Source organism: Pleurodeles waltl, chromosome 2_2 (assembly GCF_031143425.1).
Source record: "Pleurodeles waltl isolate 20211129_DDA chromosome 2_2, aPleWal1.hap1.20221129, whole genome shotgun sequence".
NCBI lineage: Eukaryota > Metazoa > Chordata > Amphibia > Caudata > Salamandridae > Pleurodeles > Pleurodeles waltl.
Genome location: NC_090439.1, coordinates 716426935 through 716450854, shown reverse-complemented (window position 1 = coordinate 716450854; position 23920 = coordinate 716426935). Strand labels below are relative to the sequence as shown.

Genomic DNA, 23920 nt, shown 5'->3' with positions numbered 1-23920 from the left:
TGCCTGCTTGGAGTAGGCCTTCACAACATGTGGTGGGTTAAGATATTTCCAGGAGGTGTGTTTATTTGAATCCCTATGGGTTGGACAGATGGGGAGTGGGATCTAAGGTTGGCTTAGTTGCTGCCATTTTGAGGGAACTGTTGCAAAAGGCAAGGTATGATTGTTTTCACTGTCAAGCTCACTGCTGAGTTGCCCTTTTTTTAAACTGCTGCAATGCACACTCAAAGTAGATTGCTGACTGGGAGAGAGAGACTGTATGCTGACCGGAAGAATTCTCTCTGCCTGGTGAATAACTTCAAGAAAGTATCTCCTCCAACTATGTCCACTTTAAAAAAAAGCACAGCCCACAGACTACAACACATTGCCATGACTGCAATTCAAAAATTATTTTGAGAAATTTGAGCCATTACAGGTAGGACCACCATGCCTTGTCTGTTGGTGCTAAATTGGTATGCTCGTTTTCATTACCCTTCACTGGTTGTGCATAGAAAGTTGTGCGGCTACATCTTAAATACAAACCTTACCCTAAATGACCACATCGCCAAACTAACAAAATCGGCATCGTGTCAACACCGCTTAGTCAGAAAACTTAAACTTACCATCCCCCCTACAAACTTCAGATCCGTAGTACATGCACTCCTTGTTCCCTCATCTAGACAGAGCAAGTGCTATCCTAACCAGACTCACACAACCTGACGCCGCACCTTCTTCTGCCGTACGCGCTGCGACAGACCCGAAAAAATCTAATCCCATCTCCCCCGTCCTCAGTCACCTCCACTGACTACCACTCGAAGCTAAAGTGAACTTCAACAATGCATGCATCACACACACAGCAATTTACTTTGCCCTACCTCCATATCTGAACAACAAACTTGCACTCACGGAGAGGCGACGTGAAACAAGAGGCCAAAATCGCTCAAGTCTGGTAAACTAAGACAAAAACAGCCAAAACTTCAATACAGGCAATCTCTTGCCTTGCCTACAGTGGATCCCTGTTCTGGAAAACGTACTTTCAGGAAAGACTATACCTTAACGATGAATCTCTTTACACTCTCTCCCCACTGTTCATATGTAACTTCCATTTGTCACTTGTAAGGCTCTCCGTTGCCCTGTTGCTGCGTCCGCACTGTATAAATACCTCAAATAAAAATAAATACCTCAAATAAAATAATATAGGAGGTCAGTGGTTTAACATGGAATAAGAGTGAAAGGCTTAAAATATTTCTTCTTACAAAAGAGATCTGATGAAATATGACGATTCCCGTTATCTATTTAGCTGAAGCGGTGGACTAGAATAGAGCTATGTATTTAAAGTAACAAATTCGAACTATTTAAAATTAGAATCATGACTGTAGTTCAGTTTATTAGAATACCTTTCAAGTTGACGTGTATAGATAGAAACCAATTATCACGGGACCTCAGATATTACCTTTACAAAGCTTATTCCATAATCACCCATGCGCACTAGCAGTGGATGTTTTGATTATGATGATTCACGCCTATTAATTTTACCAAAGCACTCTTACTAAGGATGATATAATATAATTGTTTACTAGAATGATGGAATTGTTCCTCAGATATCACTATTTTGTCCCTCAAATCTATTCCCTTGCTTCATACCCATGACATCGTTTTATACATATGAAATTCCCGTTATTCAACGATTTCATCAGTTGGTTCCAAATTAGAGAACCTAGGGGCCTTTGTCTGTTGACACATATTTTGCACCAGGAGAGCTTGTACATGTTGTTGTAGAACTCCACCAAATCAGCCTTGCACCCTGTCACTTTTTTAACCAGAAGGTTAGTTTGTTCAGGTTAATAAATTCAATCCAGCAACCCAACCCAGTGAGGCTGCAATAAAACTGTTGCTAATGCAGTTAGCAAGCATTGGCAAAGGCAGTAGGTCTCACAGATGGGGTAGAGGCTTGTTGGCTTTGCAACTGCTTTTATTTTTCTCAGATGGCCACCCATCATGTGCACACAAAGGTGACCATCTTGAAATAGCTTTTCTTAAAGTTAAGAAAAAGCATTCCAAAATGGCCACCGTGCATGGGCACACATATGGGCACGTGCACAGCAGGCTTCCTGGAATGCTAATTCTTTTGTTCTAAGAAGAAATATTCCGAAGTGGCAACAATGAGTGTGAATGGGCTCAGCTATCTGAAATGCTTTATCTCAGAGTAATAGGAAAAACATTCCAAAATATCTTGCATACATATGCACAGTTGACCATCTTGGCATTGTTAGAAGCCTTTTGGAAAATGGCTCTCTCTGAAGGTCACCCAAACTTTGCCTTCCTCCTCCTCTTTTTCTGACCTCAATTTTGTTGGCTTAATGATTTAGGCACTTTACCACTGCTAACTAGTGCTAAAGTACAGGTATCATCTCCCTAAAACATGGTAACATTGGTTTATACCCAATTGGCATATTTAATATACATATAAGTCACTAGTAAAGCGCACTGTATGTGCCCAGGGCATGTAAATTAAATGCTGCTAGTGGACCTGCAGCACTGATTGTACCAACCACATAGGTAGCCCCTTTACCATGCCTTAGGCCTGTGTGCAGTTTCACTGCCACTTCAATTTGGCATTTAAAACTACTTGCCAAGCCTTAAACTCCCCTTTTGTTACATATAAGTCACCCCACAGGTAGGCCCTAGGTAGCCCACAGGGCAGGGTGCTATGTAAGTAAAAGGCAGGACATGTACTTGTCAGTTTTACATGTCCTGGTAGTGAAAAACTCCCAAAGTTGTTTTTCACTACTGTGAAGCCTGCTCCTCTCACAGGCCAGCATTGGAATTTCCCTTCTATAATTTTATTGTGGCATTGTCATGTTTGGTATGGTTGGAATGGTAGTGAGAAGTCTTCCTAAAGGTGAAGCTGGATTTAACATTACTATTTTACAAATGCCAATTTTAGAAACTAGGCTTTTCTCTGCACTTACTGCTCTCTATACCTTACAGCCTGTCTCCAATCCACACCTGGTCTGTACTGGTTGACAGCTCCCCTTGTGCATTCCACCCAGACAGCCATAAACACAGGACACTCAGCTGCATCTGCATTCATCTGCATACTGAGGGTCTTCCTGGGCAGGGATGGTGGAGGGGCTCTCACTTACATTTCAAAGGGTAGAGGCTTGACCCCACACAAATAACTGATAACCCCTGACAGATCTCTTGGCACACAGGGCTGGGTTGAAAGGGAAACTGGTGCACTTTAAAGCCACTCTTTGAAGTCTCCTCCACTTCAAAGGCTTCAAGGGTGTATATATACTGGGTCTTTGACCCCCCCTAAAATCAGATACTTCTGGACCTACAACTGGACTCTGCCAGAAGGCCTACAGTGCTGCCCTAAGGACTCAACTGAACTGCTTTTCTGGAAGGACTGTTCATCTGCTTTTTGCCCTGCTGCTCCCTGACTCTGCTGGAATGCTGCAAGGACTTTGCCTTCCCACCACAAGTGATCTCCAAGGTCTTGTCAGTTTGGCTCCTGTTAAGAAGTCTCAGAGCCATCAAAGACTTCACCTGAAAGAGAAAATCCTCGCCTCAGTGTGCCACACTGGAAAAATCAACGCAACCCCTGTCTCACAGCTGAAAAATCGACACGATGCTTGCAGAATCGATGCAGCGCCTGTCTGGCAGCTGAAGAATTGACGCAGCAACTGTTTCACTACAGTTGCATCATCACAGCGCATCTGGATTTTCCACGCATCATCCCTGGGCGTCAATTTGTCATCAACCCTGCACCGCAGTAAGGAACTGAGGCTGCGTGTCCGTAAATCGATACATCGTTTTTCCTGCAAGGAAAAATTGACGCATCACTTCCTCTGTGCAGTAAGGAATCGATGCATCACTTTGCTTTCTTACGCCTCACCTCCCCTGTGGCCTGCAACGTTTTTGTTTTTGACGCAATCCAGGTACCTTGTGCTAAGGAATTGCATCTATTGATTCCTATGGATGAAGACTTACTTAAGCCTCTAAAAAGTGTAATCTTGATCTTTGTATAATGGACCTTTGTCGGTTTAGTCTTGCTTTATTTAGATAAATCTTGACTATTTCTAAACTGGTGTGGAGTACGTTTTGTGGTGTTTTCACTATGTTGCTGTATGAGTTATTGCATAAGTACTTTACACATTGCATTCTAAGTTAAGCCTGCCTGTTCTGTGCCAAGCTACCGGAGGGTGAGCACAGGATAATTTAGGTTGTGTTGCGACTTACCCTGAATAGGATTGTGGTTTCTACTTGGGCAGGGTGCATACATCTGCCAACTAAGGACCCAGTTTCTAACAAACCCACTCAAAGATTTCTGCCTGCCGATTCAGTGTAGGGCGTTGGATGGAGAAAGGAGACTAGGAGGGGAAAAGCAGGCACAAGAGGGAACTAATTGTTCAATAAAAAGAGCAGGGGTATGAAAGGAAGTAGGACCAGAAAAAGAAAGAGGAAATAGTCATTTATGCACTGTAATACAGTGTTCTGACATTGGCAGCTTAAGTATACATCCAAAAAGCTAGTAGGATGGATCAAACTCTAGAATAGGGAATAAAGTTATTGAATCAGTACCAGAGAACTGAGATAAACAAGAAGGCCTTTGAACCATGAGCAAGGAACCAGCCCAAAGCCCACGCTTAAGTCTATACACCACATGTCCATTGCAAACTAATGCTGTCTGTAGGATAGACCCTAGGGTTATTTGGATTTTGCCCACCCAAAAATCTGAATCTAGAATCTTTTCAAAAATGTTTTAAATTTATGAACATTGAAAAGAGGACTGTTCCAGTTTATGATTTTTGGCTGGTAATGTATGTTTTCATTATAAGATGAGTTGTCTATTTTCATTTCCCTTATAGAAATACTTGATGGCAAGGAAATACATGAAATGGCAAGGCAATTCCTTATGAACTGGAAGGCGTCAAAAGATGCCAAGAAAAAGATCAAGCCTGCAATCACAATGAACGAGCAAGCTGCCTATCCACTATTATGTAAGCATCCAATACCGTTACACAATAATCAATCGTTTGACAAGTAGCTGATACTGTTTTTCTAAATGTACAGAAGAGAGATTATTGACTTCTAACTTCATTTTAAGCGAGAAATGGTTTGATTAAAAAGGGACCATTCTCTGACAGGGATCACATTGAAACCACTCTTAAGCTTGATGGCTTGTTGACATATCTTACAGACCTTAACATTGTCTGCCATTGAAAAGATAATTGTTTGCTTGTCATATTTGCAGCCTAATCAGTAGTGTATCCGAAAAAGATCTTCTTGAGCTCCTGAACGTAATTGAGCCAATTTAATGTGTTCTCACCAATCAGATGTTTTTTCATTCCTATTTTTTTGATTCCGCAGACTACAATTGAGTAATCACATATGCTCATAGGTACATTTTGTGTTGCAAGTGCACATATAATGCAGGTGTGGTGAAACGTGTAGAGACGATTGTTGCAGGCCAGAGGGTGAACAGTTCTGGAAGAGCTCTATTTAGTGCTTCAGGACTACTAGAACCACAAGCTAATGCACAAGCTGGGTGTGAACCTAGCTCCCTTTGAGGGTGTGCCAGCTTACACTGCCTATGAGCTGAGTGCTCATGGTGGGCTGTGTTGTGGCACCATACAAGACCATCAAACTGCATGTGTGGCTGTCACCTCAGTTACTGTTCAAGTTGTTATGCAAGTTCAATAGACGTACCATTACATTTTTTTATCCAGTACCTCATGGATCATGAAAAATCATGCATTATGTAACAGTTAGGTATTTATAGCTTTCTTGATTTTGAACAGTTGCCCATTATGCTTATTCATGAGGGCATGGTGTTTCACTGGTTAGATGTTTGGAAAGAAAAATAACTTCCTCCAGTGCTAGATTTTCTGAAGGAGGCTATGATCAAAAGATGTGTCATTCTGGATCTGATGTCCATCCTTTGGCAGTGGAGTCTGAATTTGAGTTGAAGAAAGATCTGTACTGAAACATGGATTGCCTGGTGATCGATGAAGAGCGCCTTGAAAGAGATATATCTTGAGATCATTAAAAGGTACGGGGGCAACAGCTGGTTGGAGTCCATTATCACTTCCGAGATCATGTCTTTGGTTGAGGTGGTGTGAGGTTCCGGGGTCATAGTTAAATCATGAAGCAAAGGCAAGAGTCTCTAATTTAGAGATGAGATTCAGATAGATATGTGGTATTCAGTGCTCAATGTCTTTGAGGCATTAACCAAGAGCAGAGAGTCCGGGTCCAAAGATTTCTCCAGTGTGTCATATACATAGTTGTTGCAAGTCTGTTTTCAATAAGTTCAGTTACTTAATGTTGTATTGTGTAGATTTCTGACAATTATTAAAAAATGTGGTTTGAACAAGATGATGAGGTCCTTAAGAGGGGTGAGGAGTGCATTACTGAAAAGTAGAGGGGCCTTGAGGGACACTTTTCTGAAGGAAAAAAGTGCTGAACAAAAGGGAAGAACGGTCCAGTAGAGGTATGATGGTGACTCTGTTGGAATCATCAATTGTCTTGCAGCCAGCCTAGATAGTGATCAGTGTGTATTCACTGCTTTTCCCAGGTCAGATTCCTGTTTTTCTACCGGAGTGGAGGTTGTTGTCAATACAGAAGGATGAAATCTGAGCTAAGGCCACTTTTTCAATACCTTTACACTAGAACAGTCTGTTAAATATTGGATTATAGTTCTGCCTCATCCAGTCCTTGGATAGAGCTGATGTATGACGTTTTAGATCAGTGGGGAACTTCCTGCTTTGTAAATTCTGTACTGGTCTTGAAGTTTTTTGTGGTTCCTTGTTTTCTTTCATTGACTTTCCAGTATTCAAGTATAGTTTTCCATAGCTTTACATTAATGTTGAACCAGCCAATCTTCCACGGATGTTAGTGAAGGGAGAAAGTTGTGAAGAGGCCACTATGTCGAAAGCATTGGGAAGCCACAGATGGAGTTGTTGAAATGTCCTCGACAGATTCATAGGAAAAGTGTCAATATGTTCAGACTAAAAAGAATCCAAGTCAAATTTCATCCAAGATTAGATGTATTTTGGTGTTGGATGCAATTGGTATATCAAGCACTGCGAGAAGGTTTAGGCCAAAGCGAAGGATAATTTCCTGTCACATTGATAAGTCCTCACGAACCGATGACCACATCAGTAGTGTGTCCAGCAGAGTGCATTGAACCAAAGATGAACTGGTGGAAGCCAAATGTTTCTATGGGCGGGATGTACAAAGGTATTTTGTGGTTACAACTTCTGTGATTCACAAAATCTCAAGTTTTGCAACAGCTACGTACCTTTAAACAATGTACAAAAGCCATTTTGTGAGTCAGAAAAGTATTTCCTATTTGCAAAATGGCTTTTGTGACCTTTTGTGAACCAGAAATAGAAGGGTGCATTTAGGAGGGGGTGCCTCCCACTGCTAATAACAAAGGTATGTAAAAATGATTTTAGAGCACAACTGTGGTTACAAACCATTGAGCAGTTACTCGCACCTTAGTTAGGATGATAACTGAGTTGTTAAGGGGAAGATGTCCCACTGGAACAGCTTTCTCTTCGAGTGTCATTGTGGGAACATTTGCAGTGGGATGCAGTGAGAGAGATAATGGTCCAGGGGTCACTGCATGCCCCCAATACCTTCATTACCTGGAGATGTTTTTATGCAGTCACTTTAACGGACAACATTAAAAGGTCAGCTGTTCGTTGCAAGACTCCATCTCACCACCATTCACAGAGGATTGCAAAATGCTTTCTGCTTCATTGATGTACATGATACAAGAGGTTTGCTGACTTACTGTAAATATAAATTTTGTGATGCGTCTGATTAGTACATATGTCGCATTGGAAAGTGAAGACTTGTTTTCAACCAGTTGTTGTGACATTTGCTACTTTTGGTTTGTGAGCAGGACTTTGTATGTAGGACCCCAGGTTAGGAAGGAGGATTGGTGATCAGTGATGGTCAGGTTTGTCAAACCAAGTGTTGAGTTCTCCCAGAAGCATAGATTAGAGTGATCAATTGTAATGTCTTCGATAGAGCCAAAGAGAGAATCTCGGAAGATGCTGTGGTTGTGGGTAGGGGGTCTATAAATATGTAGCAGTGAGGCAGATGAGTAAAGATTTACATTCGGAAACTGAATTCTTTGACATTGGAGGTGGTTAAGGGATTTTTTAATACTAATCCAGCTCCAGTCTTCGTCAGCCAGTTTGGGATGGCCTCATGTAGTGCAGGTGCTTCATTGTTTCCTAGCCAATTTTTCAGTGATGAAGAGGAGGCACAGGCTGTGATTAGATATTAAGTTGAAGATGTTGGGCCTGTCCTCTTTACGAAGTTGTGTTGATTAGGATAATTGGCAGTCAGATATTCCCTGGCGTTAAATGGAAAAGAAGAACTCTATTATTGTGCTGGGTTGGCGGGCATCAAAGTATATTAGGTGGGAAATGAGCTACTCTAAGTAGAAGAGAGAGCTTTATGATTGCTATAATCGAGATGGCAGCAGAGACTATTGGGAGCAAGGAGGAAAACTTCCAGGATGAAAGGTGGTAACTGATAGTCGTCCTGGCAGCAAAAGATGTCAGAGAAGAGGGTTCATCAAGCTGTTCTACAAGGCAAAGGAACAATTTGATGGGGTTGTGGAGGATAGGGGCTAGCTGAAAGGAGGAAATACTTGGATGGAGATTGAGAGAAGAGTGATTATCAGATGATATTACAAAAAGAGGCGTAATAATGAACTGTCACAATCACTTATTGGTGGGAGGAGGGGGAAGAGAAGTCGAGAAGGACAGCATAGGATAGAATGCTGTAGGAAAAGACTCCGGGCCTGATTATGACCTTGGCAGAGAAGATTACTCCGTCACAAACATGACAGATATCCCGTTTGCATTATTACAAGTTCCATAGGATATAATAGAACTTGTAATATGGTGGGCGGGATATCCATCACATTTGTGGCGGAGTAATCCCCTCCACCAAGGTCGTAATCAGGCCCTCAGTGGTTCGGTTGTGCACATAGAGTAACAGAGGACTGTGCAAGGTCAAAAATAAGCATACATTCAGTGAGTGAGAGAAGAGGTAACTAAGTTATTGAGAGTTAATGCATTGTGATGTTGTTTGCTTTAAAGTGGTAAGTCTTCAGATTACCCCTAAACTGAAGAGGTGTTGGAGAGATCCTGATGGTATGGGGAGGTTGTTCCAGATCATGGGTGAATAGATGGAATGACTTGCTGCCTTGCCTTTTCTGTTTGTTACACTTCGTAGTCTGTAGCCTGATGGTGCCTTGGCTGCTGGTTTGCTAAGAACCACCAGAAATAGGGAGCTTGTCTGCAAAATAAGTGGGAGTGTTGGTCATGATGGCATCGTAAATGATGCACCTAATTTTGAAGATGATGCTTGCCTGCAAGAGAAGCCAATGGAAGTGATGTGATTATATTTCTGCAGGCCCTGGACGAGACAGGCGGCATGTATGATACTTTTAAGGTGAGGTGCAAGTGTGGAGTCTGGAAGTCCACCATCCACACTCAAGAGTAAGAAGGCTTGAACAGCAGTTCTGAAGTCACTTTCTGGAAGAAACTGTTTCAGCTAGTGCCAGGGCATATATTTGTTTTTTTGGCTATGTATTTCTTGAGGGTAAGATTGTTGTCCAGGGTAAATCCAAGTGACTTGGGATACGATGAAAGTTGGGGTTCTAAGCTGTCAAAGTTAATGAACATATTAGAGGTATGAGGGAATATTGAGAAGCATAGGGAGATAGGATGGGGCAGTGATGAAGGAATGTGGCAAGGCAGCAATAGCTGAGGTAGGCAGGAGTGGTTAAGAGGAGGATGGGTGAGGACAAGAGCTTGAGGGGAGTATGGAAGGGGAATGGGCAATGAGGATGATGACTGGGTAGGGCAAACGTGGTGATAAGTAAATTCAGTAAGGGAGACCGGACCTGTCATGGAAATGGATGAGAATAGATTGATGTAATTTGAGTGTGTTTATCCTGCTTAGTGACATCTTTGTATAGAGGGTGCAGCTAGGAGCCATACAAATTCCCTAATAAGACCAGGCAACCAAGAGACTATGAGGTCCACCATGGAGCAAAAGGGGCAGTGCAAGGATGACAACATTTGTTTATAAAAAAGAACCAGGCACCTAGTAGTCTATGGAGTTCATTCGTAATCGGTGGCAGGCAGCCTCAGGAAAACACATGCTTCCTTAATGAGACCAAGCAACTAGAAGTCTGTGGAATTCACCCCGGAACAGCATAGAGTCAATCTAAGAAAAACATACATTTCCCTTTTAAGAAACAGGCACACAGAACAGTGAAGGAGCATTCACCCGAAGACACCAACTTACCTAATAAGGGCCCGCATATATGACTCTGTGTAGTCCACCCAAGCATTGAGAAGGGCAACCCACAGGACAGACCAAAATTGCCTTAATTAGAACAGGCAACTAGAAGTTTATGGAGTACACCAAAGAGCAGCTTCTGGGCAACCGAAAGGGGACACAGGCTCCCAAATCCCCAGGGTAACACAAGCTCAAAACATAGGGACACCTTCCTCAACGTTACCAACAAACTCAATGTGGTACAACACATCACCCAGCCAACCCACTCCAAAGGCTCCAATCTCAACCTCCCCTTCTCAAAATTACCAACAATTTAGTGCAAACCACCCATACCCTTGCTCTGGACCAACTACCTCACCTTCTTATCCCTCTGCTTAACACCCTAACAATGAACCACGGTCAACCCAAAAGAGGCGGTCAAACCTTCTCTGTTGAGGAATTTTCCATCAATACCCAATGCATGAACTCATCTTTCTCCCTGCTAACTCTGCTTCCAAATTCACCCCCATCTAAATGACATCAGCACTTTTTTGGATAACTTGGTAAGCACCCACACTCCAACTAAACCTTTCAATTGCAAGTCAAAATCACCAGCACACTAGGGGCCTGATTACAACTTTGGAGGAGGTGTTAATCCGTCCCAAATGTGACGGATATACCACCAGCCGTATTACGAGTTCCATAGGATATAATGGACTAGTAATACGGCTGGTGGTATATCTGTCACTTTACCGTCACTTTTGGGACGGATTAACACCTCCTCCAAAGTTGTAATCAGGCCCTAGAACTCTTAAGACTTTGCTGACAATAAATTGCCCATCCACAGAACAGAAGGAAAATGGATGAAAAACTCTTGATAACCTCATGATACTGAAATCCCTCCATGCAAAATTCAGAAAGCAAAATACTATACCAACACAATCAATGAAGCCACCAACTGCATCAACCCCCTTCTTGGCTGTCCTGTGCCACAGTCCACATACAAGTTCAATGCCCTCAACTTCCTCAGTGAAACTGTACAGAAAATCCAACAGCACATCGTCAGCACCAACCCTGCTTCTCCCCTCATACTCACCTTTTTTGTAGAATCTCACAATCAACATCCTTCAAAGCCCTCTGTCTTACAGACCCCAACTACACACTTCCTCATATCCACTTCCTGTGAAGATGATGTCTTGCCCTCGTCCTTCATCAAGGCTCTCTCTGGGGAAGCTCTGTCACCCCTGCTCACCATTGTTGTAAAACCTGTTAGCCTAAGGTTGGTCTTCCTCCAAACGTTTTGCCTTCTTCCTCCATTTTTGCTGATCTCATTTTTGCTGGCATTATGACTGTGTGCACTTCACCACTGCTAACCAGTGTTAAAATGCATGTGCACACACCTTAAAACATGCAATATTGACTATTTTGACTATATTGAATATTAGATTTTAAATTACAATTTTGAAAATGCCACTTTTAGAAAGTTGGCATTTTTCTTGTTTTAGCCAATTAATGCCTGTAGCCTGTCTCTGAGTCTGGGTGTAGCTGACAGTTGGGCTTTGTGTATTCCTCCTAGACAGCCACCCACAGTAGAGAACTTAGGTGTGCCTCGATGGCCATCACTGGCAGGATGGGAAGGCGGTGCTGGGCACGGCCCTGCTTATACTTGAATAGGCTGTATCCTGCCTCCACACTAAGGGCTTCATTCCCCCTGTAGTTAGTCTGGAGCCACGGCAGGGAAGGCAGGATGCCTGTAGACTCCAAAGGAAAACCTCTAGAAGCTTCTCCCACTTCAACGGAAGAACCAGATATACAATTTTTTCAGTACACTTCTGGACCTGTGGAGACTCTATCAAGAAGAAGAACTGCTGTGCTTCTGAAAGGACTGCCACTCTGCTGGCCTATTGGATTGCTAGCTGCCTTGATGGATTGCTGTCCTCCTGCTTAAATCAGAGGAATTGGACCTGAACACAGGACTCTAAGAGTGACTCCAAGGGCTAGTCTGCTTGCCTTCTGTTCAGAGCCTTGGGAACTAACAGGCTCACAATCACCTGAACAAGCACCCAGATCCAGCTGGAGCAAGCCCCTGACCTCCAAGAGGCTCCCCTCAGGCCCTGGTCCGTTGTTGTGGCCTCAGAGAGGATGAATTGAAGGCTGTGGGTTCTTTTTTCTTTCAGCTTGACCCTTTGCGCGACAGCATCAACTACTTGCAGAGATCACCATCACACAGCACCGGCCCAATCGTTCGCGAGGACAACAGGATCTTCGCACTACAGTGACACCCGTTCCACGATGCCAGACATTGATGACCATCTGTGATGCTTCTTTGCTCCTAACAGCTTCCTCCACTGCGAACGGAACTCTGCACTGAACTGAGAAGTTAATTTTTTGATGGGCCCATCCTGTAACTTGTATGTGCCCACTCTTCATTGCGGTTGGCCTGGGGCTCTTTTCTCCCTAATCTGTAAAATTGCATATCTCCAGTTCTACTGATTAGATTTTTGTTGTTTTTGTCTCATTTTACTTATTAACATTTAATCTATTTTTCTAACCTAATGTAGGATCCTTTTGTGGTGTGCTTTCACTGTGTTACTGTTTCAAGTGCTGCACAAATACTTTACATATTGCCTCGAAGTTCAGCCTGACTGCTCTGTGCCAAACTACCAGAGGGTTGACCACAGGTTAATTAGGGTTTGCTTGTGCCTTACCCTGACAAGGATTGTAGTTGCAGCTTGAGCAGGGTTTTATCCCCCCCCCCAACCAGTAACCACATTTCTTATACTGGTGGCAGGTGTGCGGTTGTGGACTTGTATTTGTCCAGTGCCATACAGTAATGTTGTCTTACATGACCATCCCACGTAAATAGTTTGAGACTATTTCAGGTTTGTTTTTTAATTCTCCTTGATTGGCTCTTTTTGCGTTTTTCAAATCTACTTTCATTACTACTACCTGACTGTCTGTGACCCTACCTGCAGCAATGGAATTCGAGCTGGCCAACTTGGAAAGTTACTCTGCGGCTAAGCTTAAACAGTTCTGTAAGAAGAGGGAACTCCCCACTAAGAAGGGTACCGAGACGTTTAAGCTGCGGAAAGCTCTGAGGGCCTGGTGGGAGGTGTATCAGTCGCTAACAGCTGCAGAGGAGCAGCATGATATGGGTGAGCAGGATCAGGATCTGTATATCAGCCCTGAAACACAGCCTTCAGTGGAAGAGGATGACCCATCTCCTGAGATGGAACTCTCTGCCAGAGCAGAAAGCAGTGTGTCATTGCATAGCCTGTCTCCAGAGGAGATGGCAGACTGGCAGGTGGAGAAGAAGTTCAGACTAAAGATGGCCAAGCTCAAGATGGAGGAGAAACTTGCTTTGGAACAATTGGCTCATGAGAAGAGCCTTCAGGACCTGGTACCTAAAACAAAGTAAGCAGATTCCAGCAGCATTAGTGGCAGCATACATTCTGTGTCTGAAGAAGAAAAGAAGGTCCATATACCCAAACACCTGGTGGCCAGTTATGTGGTGGGAGATGACATAAATTAATGATTTTCTGCTTATGAGGTGACCCTGAGAGTACACAAGAACCTAGAAGAGCACTGAGGCTGGAGGATAGCTTGCAGAAGCACATACCTCCAGTGGGGAGGGACACACTAATTACCCTAGCAGTAGAGGACCAAACAAGGTATACCCACATAAAAGCCATTCTTCTATCTAAATATGGACTGACCCCTTGAAAAGTATTGCCAGAGAGGTTAAGGGGCCGCCACAAACTCATAAATCAGTCTTGGGTGGATCTCCTGGACTGAATGGCTGGGTGAGAGGCAGCAAGGTTAGTGATTACAAAAGGCTGTACAACTTGATTCTCAGGGAACACATGCTCAATATTTGTTTTACAGAGCTGCACCTGCACCTAGAGGACAGTAACCTTACTGACCCCACAAAGCATGCTGAGTAGGCGGGCCTGTGGGTCAGCCCCAGAGTGTCCTAAAAGGCATCTGAGGTGGACTCCCAAAAGGTTGGGCTGGGTCCCACAAGAAGAAAGGGGTGGGTAGGGGGCTTAAAAATAAGGGGTTCTCAAAAGGCCCCCAAACAATTCCTAAGGGAACAGCAGTTAACCATTCCCACATTGAGCCAAAGAAGAATGGGTTCTTTAATAAACAGAAAGGGAGGTTTTACCCGCAATGTACTGAGTTCTACAAGTATGGGCACTCCAAGGGAAACACCAAATGTCACAAGACGGCACAACCCCCCCACCAGTGGGCAAACACCTGGGTTGGTGAGTGTAGTGCTTGGGAAGGAGGTGGTCCCAGTTAGCCTTGGGGAGACCGACAGCTACTCTGGTGTCCCTGGGGGATAAGAAGATGGTGGCAAATGCCCATATGACTGTGAATACTTCCAAGTATAGGCAGTGGACCACCATCAATGGGCAACGGGTGAAGGGTCTGAGGGACACAGGAGCCAACAGACCTACTGTTAAGTGTCAGCTAGTGTCCTTAGAGCAGGTTTTTCCTAACTTATTTCACCAATATATAGGTGTAGACAGCTGTGACAGTCATTTACCGATGGCTCTGGTTCCCTTTGAGTGTGGGGGTTTGGGAGCGGGGGGTTCTCAGGGTCTCTAAAAGAAGCTGTGATCCCTGCCCACCAGGGAGGAATTATGCAAAGCACAGAAAGCATGCCCTACTCTAGAGAGCTTGAGGCGGGAAGCTGAGACCCAGGCAGCAAGTGATACCTCTGGAGATCACCTTATCTTTTGGGAGATTGACCTCCTTTACAGTGAACCTAAGGTTTCTGGACATGAGGTAGCCGTGTGCTTGCAGTCCCTCAGTGTTACAGGACCTTCCTATGGGGTTGACTCACGACATGCTGCTGGCAGGACATCTGGGGCAAGACAAGACCTTCGCCAGGCTTGTTGCCCACTTCTGTTGGCCCTGGATGAAGACGGCCTCAGATGCATTTTGTAGGTCTTGTCCCACCTGCCAGGTCAGTGGGAAGTAATGGAAAAAGCTTAAGGCTCCCCTGACCCCATTACTTATTGTTGGCACTCCCTTTGAGAGGTTGGGCATTGACATTGTTGGTCCCTTGTACCCCAAGATAGCTTTAGGCAACAAGTTCATCCTAGTCTTGGGGGACCACACCACCCACTATCCAGAGGCCATGCGTCTGATGTCATTTTCGCACCTGCGTTGGCCAGGGCCCTGATGTTTTTTTTTTACCCAAGTGTGGTTCCTCAAAGAGGTAGTATCTGACAGAGGCACTAACTTAATTATCAACCTCTCTCTCACTCAAGGCATTAAGCTCCTCCCACCCCAAAATATATTTACACTAGACCTCAATGACCTTGCTAACTACTAGCCCATCACTCACCTACCCTTTATTGGCAAGATCATTAAAAAAGCTGTCTACACTAAACTTCAAGATTATATAAGTGGTAACTATCTTCTGCTTGACTGCCAGTCTGACTTCAGATCAAACTGCAACACAGAGACTGCTACCCTACTTATCATAAGTGATGCCCTCTTGACCACAGATGAAGATGACCCTTTCTCCTGATATTGTTGACTTTTCAGCTGCTGTCGACACAGGTTAACATCCCACCCTCATCTACACCTTGGAGTCTTGAATATGATTCACTGGCAATGTCTTTCACATATTCTCCTCCTACCTTCCCAACTGACACCAGTTTGTGCACATAGACACCTTCATGTCCCAAAAGATCCCTTTCACCGGTGGAGTCCCCCAAGGTTCCTTACTGTCCCCTGTCATCTGCACCATCTACATGAAGCCCCTTAGGACTCCACTTACAGGTAACAGCATCACAATTCAGCAGAATGCTGATGATAAACAACTCTACTTGAGTCTCCTCCACTCCAGACATCCACTGCTTCAGAAACTACCTGCACCTAATGTTGACCTAAAGTCAAAGCCTGTGTCAATAACATGAACCTTGACAGCTTTGAATTCCAACTTTCACTGAATGCCAAGTCACTTTGATTCACCCTTAACACCAACCTCACCATCAGGGAACACATTGCCAAAAAACAAAGACTGCCTGGTAACAGGTCTCACATTTAAAGAAAGTGAGTAAATTTCTTCCAGCAAACGACTTGAAAACTGCTGTTCAAGCTCTAATACTCTCACATTGGGATAGTTGTTACGTCCTGCTGTTTGGCCTTCCAGATTCCACATTGACCCCTGTAACTGCATCATACACACCGCAGGAAGTCTCATTCACGGCCTGAAGAAATATGATTACATCACCACCTCATGATGGAACCCTGTTGGCTCCCCTTGCTGACCCGCACCATCTTCAAAACAAGTTGCATCATTTATAATGCCATCACAATGAGCACCCCACCCTACCTTGCAGACAAGTTTTCCATCTTTGGTGGCTATTGCCACACCCGGTCAGGATACCATTAGTAATGCACCCAGGATCTAAAACAACATACCTGTCTCCATCAGGGCCACCCCATCGCTGCTTCAGTTTAGGAAGGTGTTGAAGACTTGCCTCTTTAAAGGACACTTTATCACAGTGCAGTAACAGTACACTTCTGCTTCTAGAACTCTACTACCTTTCCTATCACTCGTTAAATATATGCTCGCCTTTCATGCTGTACAGTGTTCCGTTTTGGCTAGGTTCACACTCTACAAATACCGCATACATGCATACATAGTGAGATGGTGAAAGAGGCATAGATTATTAGGATCCCTGCTGATGGCACATGGTAAGGGTACTTACCTGGACAGCAGTCCCTGGCATTTGAGCATACAGACATTAGCTAGCAGTAGCTGGTATACTGTGGGGCGTGGAGGAGGATCTTGGCATATGATGACAATACCTGTGGCGTAAACATAGAAACGGAAAACGCAACATGCACTTAATTTTGACATTTTTAAAACAGACATGAAAGTGTGTCCTGTTTGGGGTGATGTGGAAAGTGCCATCTTGGCGATGTCTGTAACTTGAGGGAAAACTCACTTATAACCCTGGGGTAATTTTCGGCAGCCCTGGCACCTGGAGCAGCTCTTTTATAGATTCATATTTGAACAATAGTACTGGCACACAGAGCAGCCCAGATATATTTGAGCATCACCACTTCATAGCTGAGAGGAAAGTGTGTATAGAATCAGCACCCCTGGCAGGTTGGCACGTTGAGCATAACTCAGGGATGTCTAAGCAGCAGTCTTGCGTATGAGTGGCACCCTAATATTATAGGAAGCAACCTTAAATATTGGAATCTTCCCAGGACCTCGAATACATGTTGGGAGTATTCTAGTAGCAACCTGACAATTAACAGTTGCAATTTGCATAGTATGTTATTTTATACCACATGAATGTTTCTGGCCTATTAACTGTAACAATAACAAATGGTTATAGTGTTACCTGTCACAGCGCTTAATGTGTGTGTTTTTTCTTGGAATAAAATATGACTGCCATGTTTTTCAGTGGGTCAGTGGTAAACTGTATTAGGTAGACCCTTTTTCTGTAACAAAATATGCGTCATTTGTGCGTCGAGTGTTTCTCGCAAGCATATCGATTTTTCTCATAGATGCAAATGAGATATAGTTAGGATAAAACTAATGGAGGAAAATACTTTTAGTCTGCACCATTAGTGCGCACTTAGTGGTATTAAATTCCATTGCTTTCATCTTGTCTGTACCTTTAGACATAGGAACCAACGGTATGCAGTCAGCCTTGATCCAGTAAAAAAAGCCAGAAACGTGCATGGAGTTGCTTCTTTTCATATTTAGAGAGGGCGTGGCCTAGCAGTTCAGATGTCTTTGTACAATTGTGGATAACCCACTGTCCTAACTCCCACCTCCTCAAGAATGTTTAGCCCAAGAATAATAGAGTACTTGATGAGTGCCTCTTAAGAATTGTTTGTAAAATCTTATATTTTTATTTTATGACATTTCTTTTAAATGTAATGTTGGGTAGATCACTATAAATTGGGGAAACGTTAATAAATCCCATACCAGGTTCACAGATGATGAGGGTCCCCAGACTGTTGAAAATCACCTTTGTGACAAACAAAGGAGAACCTTAAACAAACAAACCGATACAAGCATCTAGGAAATTTCGGCAATTGTGACAAAAGCAAGTAAATACAATAGTGCAGTTTTTCTTACAAACTTTCAGACAAATCAAACATAATTCAAGAAATGATAAACATCCAGGTCATCCTTCCATAGAAATTCATCACGGTATAGGCATTGTAGCAGATCTCTGTATGTATAGGCATAATAGGGGAAACCACAAGCGACTTGAATATGGCCCTCTGTAATTACCAGTGGCTGATATTAATTGTTTCATTCCATCAATAACTTTTTGGTTTTTTTGAGACCCCCCAATATGTATGCCTAGACCTGGCCCTTATGCTCCCTGTGTAATTGGATTCAAGCTGCAGCTCACTACTGTGATCCAAAAAGGCTGAAACTGGTCAGGAGTTGGAGTTACCTATGTTCTCGTCTAGAGAGCGCCAGCAGTTAGGACTAAACTATTCTGATTGAGAGCCTATTGCGACAACATGCCATATTGGCGCTGGGCTGCAGATACCACAGTTGGCACAACTACTGAAATTTTAAATTAGCGTCTACAAAATGATTGTCAGTACCATATCTTGGACGCCCAAACTGAGAAAGAAAGAAGGGACAGATGCATATTAGCTTTTTGTAGTCGCAAACGGTGCGAATCGCAAAATTCCACCTTTTGCAAATGCAAAAATAGGGAACTGGTAATCGCAAATAGGGAAAACCTATTTGCGATTACCAGTGCACATGTATCATGCATTTCCTAAATTCATATTTGGCATTTAGGTAATGCAATTGCCACGAATTAAAGTTTGACAATAAGCATGTGCAATTTTTAAAAATGCATTATAAATGCATTTTTAAAAATGACATGTTGGGCATGTGTGCATACATGTCCACAAATATGTTTTGGGCTGGATCAAAGGGGGCCTTAGGCCCCCAGAACACTGGGATTTGCATTACCTAATTTGCAAATTCCTAACAGGAATTCGCATATTCAGAAATGCAAAACCATTCGCTTAAAGGCCCATAGGGATGAATGGAGTCCCATTCCCTAATTGCAATTTGCTAATAGCGATTGTGATTTTTAAGAAGTCGCTGTTGCCGAATTGCAGTTTTCTTACATCCCAATTTGCATTCCTCAAATAGCAATTTCTTAAAAATCGCTGTTTAAGAAATGCAAACCGGGAGCTTGATACATCTGGCCCGATACAAATACATCTTAGAATCATAGATAAATGAATATTAATCTCTTAGAAAGGCTTGGGATAGATGGTTTTCCTCAAAACAAGTTTGCTGTGGTTGTCAGGTGAAATTTGGAATAAAGGAATCTATATAAATAAAGCATATGGAATGCAGTAAATCTGTAAACAAGGATGAATAAACTATACACCACTGGAATAATGACATATGACTTTTCTTTTCTTCTGATATAATGAATGAGTTGATGGACCTTCCACTGAATTAAAATAATTACCAGTACAGTGGTATTGGAGGGACAGGCACAGGGCTGCACCTTCATGTACCCCACCTTTTGTGAACCACGTGGCTGGTCTCCGTCTTTAATAGCATAGTGGGCAAAAAATGGGGGACTGTAGTGCACCCCAAATAATTACCAGTGGCTGACATTAATTAAATCATTCCCTCAATCATTTTTTTGTTTTCCAAGTGTGACATCCTAAATGTGGCAGATATGCACTGACGTGGATCCCACAGTCACTGTGCCATTGGACTCAAACTGCACCTCACTGAAGATGTGCAAATTGGTTGAAATAGGTCTTGGGTTGCTCATACCACAACTGGTCATTTAGGTTGTATTGCCAAGACTCATTTGCATATGACTGGTCTCTGTCTGGAGTGGCATCGTGAGAAAAGGAACACTGGACTGGAATGTAGCCCCAAGTAAACACCAGTGGATGAGATTAATTCAGCCATCGCAATCAATCTTTATTGTTTTTCTATCTGAAATAAATACATCAGTACAATCCTTAAATGGATACCCTATCCGTAAACCATATTTGCCAGCCAATGCGGATATCTATTTTATTTAAAAAAAGACATTAAAAAACAGATGATTAGTGCTATGAATCTTAACCCTTCTAAAATTACTGTTTTAAAGTAGACCTATCCTGAGAGGGCACATAAAAAAAAAACAAGATACACAAACGAAGTGCAAGTAAGTACAGTGCTGATGCAAATAATATCCAACTTGTTCTTTATAGTTTTTCCTTGTTTATTCTTCTTCTGGACGAGAGTTCCATTAAATACAGGCAGCCGACATGTGTTTCGTCACCAAGACTTTCTCAAGGCTCGTTCTAAAATAGGGAAAACCCAAATCTGGTCTAAGATATCACTGCACTAGAATAGGCCACTTACATAAGTATAGGGTATACAGTGCTCAATATGTTCTCCAATTCAATGTGAATGTGTCAGGGAAATCAAGAATATAGCGGTGAATCCAACGATACTGGCCATGATAAGCCTAAAATAGTCAAATAACAAGCGAAACGTGCACAGGAATGTCAAAGGTTGAGGAGAGTATCCTTAGGACAAATGAGAAGTCTCTACTGAATGTTAACATTCTGCTGTATGAGCAATAAACATCTCTGGCTCCTCCCTCACCTCAGCACAGTATTATATGAAAACAATACATTCCTGTTCTTCTTATGTGATAGTAACGGTGCCAGCCTTCCTAAGGAACACACATATATTCCACCATTCATTCTTTCATATATTCCCTCCTGTTAGTTGGCTCCTTTCAGTCAGTATGCTTGGGGGGATACAACCTTACATTATTGTCACTTAAAAATTGTATCATTGTGAGTCACCTGTGATCAGAGAGCCCATGTCACAACACCTTGTTAATAAAATCACTATCCCTGCGGAATTTCAAATCAACAATTCAGGAGTCTGAGATGCTTCTCATGGATAAACATGAGATGTGTGGCGGGTAGGTACCTAAACTGTCACTCTACCTTGGGACCTCCTTGAATGAATGAAGCCTCTTCAGGAGACCTGGTGTGTGGTCCTTTCCTGTATTCAGCTTAAAATCCAGCTATTATTGTCTCACACTCAGCTTTCAGCTCCAGCCTCAACATTCTGTGGTATTATCACAGGCTCTCTGCGGCTCTAGCTGAATGGCACAGGGAGAACTTGGCATCATACCTCTGGGACACTCTTAAGGGATGAAGGGATGTGGTTAATTATGTTTGGTTGCTGGATGAATGCCGAGGAACCCCACATCGTTTTTGACAATGTAATCACAGAGGAGATTGAATTCCAGAGGCAGGACTAAACTTTTACGTGTAGAATTCCTTTACCATGTAAATTTGAATAATTTCAAATTAAAGGTCAATGTGAACTGAACAGTTTTGTGGAGAAAAGATTTAATATGAACAAAATGACTAATTTAAGGGAATGTGTAATTGGATTACAGCTCTGAAGGTCACTTAAGTTATTTTCTGTCAAGCAAGTCTTAAAATTCCAAGCCCAGCTGTTCACACCCCATTTTACTTTTCCAAATGCCTAAAATTTTGGATTTAATGAATGCACGTCAAAACATTGGAAGAGGTAAATAAGGCAGAATGATTTATAAGAGTCACTTTGTAATCTGATCCCTGGTGGGATTTGTAGGAATCTAACTCTGCACATGGAGTGGAGAGAGGCACTCTGGGAGGCTTAGAAAGAAAATAATTGGGTGTCTGCCTTATCAGAAATACACGTGAGGCTTTCTGTCTGGAGATACAATTTAAATACTATGTCACCTGTTGATTTTTTTTATTGTGTTTATTTTTTAAGTTTTATGTTTTCTCCTGATTTTAAAAACATCTAAATGTATTTATTCAAAGTTTTGCCTTTTAAGAAACGGTTTGTCTCTTGACTGATTCATAGGCAGCTCCTATATTTAATGAATGGTTAGTCATCCGTAATAATGATGAAACAAAAGATGAGTGTGCGTGCAAAGTGCTAGCACAGGGAATGTCCTTGCTTTTTATGAATGTAGGTCACTGTTCCTGTTTGTAACACATTATTTGAAATGGCATTGACATGAGCAGAATGTGATTGACAAGACTAGAATGCTACAATATATTATTTATGAGGACTGTGGCTGACTTAGGCCCTGATTTAGATTTCGGCAGACGGGTTACTCCGTCACAAAGATGACGGCTAGCCCATCCACCAAAATCTAAATCCCATAGGATGTAATAGGATTTAGATTTTGATGGATGGGATATCCATTACTATTGTGACAGCCCATCCTCTGAAATCTAAAACAGGCCCCTATTCCAGTTAGTGACACATTCTTTCAAAGTGTCATGTTATTTTGCACAGTTTTAATGTCACTGTATGTGGCTATTCCTTGGCCTCTTGATTTTTTAGGTTGTAGGACAGACTGCTGTCACTGAACGTGGGTTAACTTGAAGGAGGGTCCAGACTAACATCTGTGGGTATTGACTGTGTCCTGGGTAATCCCTGTGAGTCATCTGAGGGGGTGGGGTAGGATGCTGTTCAGGTCCTGTAACTCTTCATCTAATCTGTGCCATTTATGACACTGTTATATCCAGTGCCAAAATCTCTCTTATCCAACGTCCACTGTCCCTGCCCTACTGTCAACTGGGTCATTGTCTTCATCACATGTTGCAAGTGCTGCAGAAACAACCCCCTGACTTCTGCTCGTGAGCTGAAGTACTAAGCCTCTTTAGAAACAACATCCTTACTCTGACGGAGGTAACAGCGTTGGAGAAAGGGTGGGAAGGTGCTAGAGGATTGGCTTTTTTACTCTTCATTTACAGAGGAACTTGAGGAATGTGAGAAGCTGGCAGCGTCAGAGGTTGAGGGAAAAAGTGCTCCCAAAAGTGCCTAAGATTAGACCTTGGAACTCAGAGACAGCCTTGCATAGGCTGCTGACTCTCTAGTTCTAACCCTAGGCTGCTGAGGTCCAAGTTGTCTCAGTTCAGTGTTGTGGCTGAGGTATGGGAGTGTGTGGATATGTTGTGTGTCCAGGATGAAGGACTCCTCTCCTTTCATTTCAGGATTACTGAGTGAACAGTACAAAAGGCAGTTGTAGCAAAATACTAATCTGTGCCTTCCCCTACACACAGCCATACACAGGCTTACACAATTTACTTAGTGTTAGGGCATCTCTCCGTGGTGAGGTTCTCCAGGACATTCCCAAAATGGTCTCTGTTCTGTCCTTGAAGCTCCTGGTATCAGTGACATAACTTTGCTTGTGTTTCATTCACCAGACTAGAACTCTGGAAGAGGTCTACTGCTGAACTGTTGTTCCTGTTTGTTCCTGTTTGCCACACATTCATACAAGTGGTGGAACGTGGACTAGACGACACTCACCTCACTAGGTCTATTCCTGAATTGAACATTAACCAACAGCATTTGTTGATCATGTGCTTCACTGTTCTTTGTGCACTGCAGATGACTTCGAAACAGCCAATGCCATGCTGCCTGCTCACTATGAACATACAACCATTGCAAACATCGAGAAACCAAAGTACGTTATGTTTTCGAAGACAAGAGGATGCCCTAGAAGAATGCAGAGAGCACATGAAAAAAGGCACATCAATGTTACTGAAGATATCCGGTAAGGTT

The 23920-nt window shown here is 42.8% G+C and overlaps 1 protein-coding gene across 4 annotated transcripts in view; it reads left to right on the top strand.

The window, feature by feature from the left end:
• PPP1R42 (protein phosphatase 1 regulatory subunit 42) overlaps positions 1–23920 on the top strand; it is a 433409-nt gene that overhangs the window by 356634 nt on the left and 52855 nt on the right. For all 4 annotated transcript variants that reach the window (XM_069220285.1, XM_069220289.1, XM_069220286.1 and 1 more), the window contains 2 exons: positions 4851–4982; positions 23747–23912. In XM_069220285.1, the coding sequence (XP_069076386.1) occupies positions 4851–4982; positions 23747–23912 (298 nt within the window). The remainder of the gene's footprint in view (positions 1–4850; positions 4983–23746; positions 23913–23920) is intronic.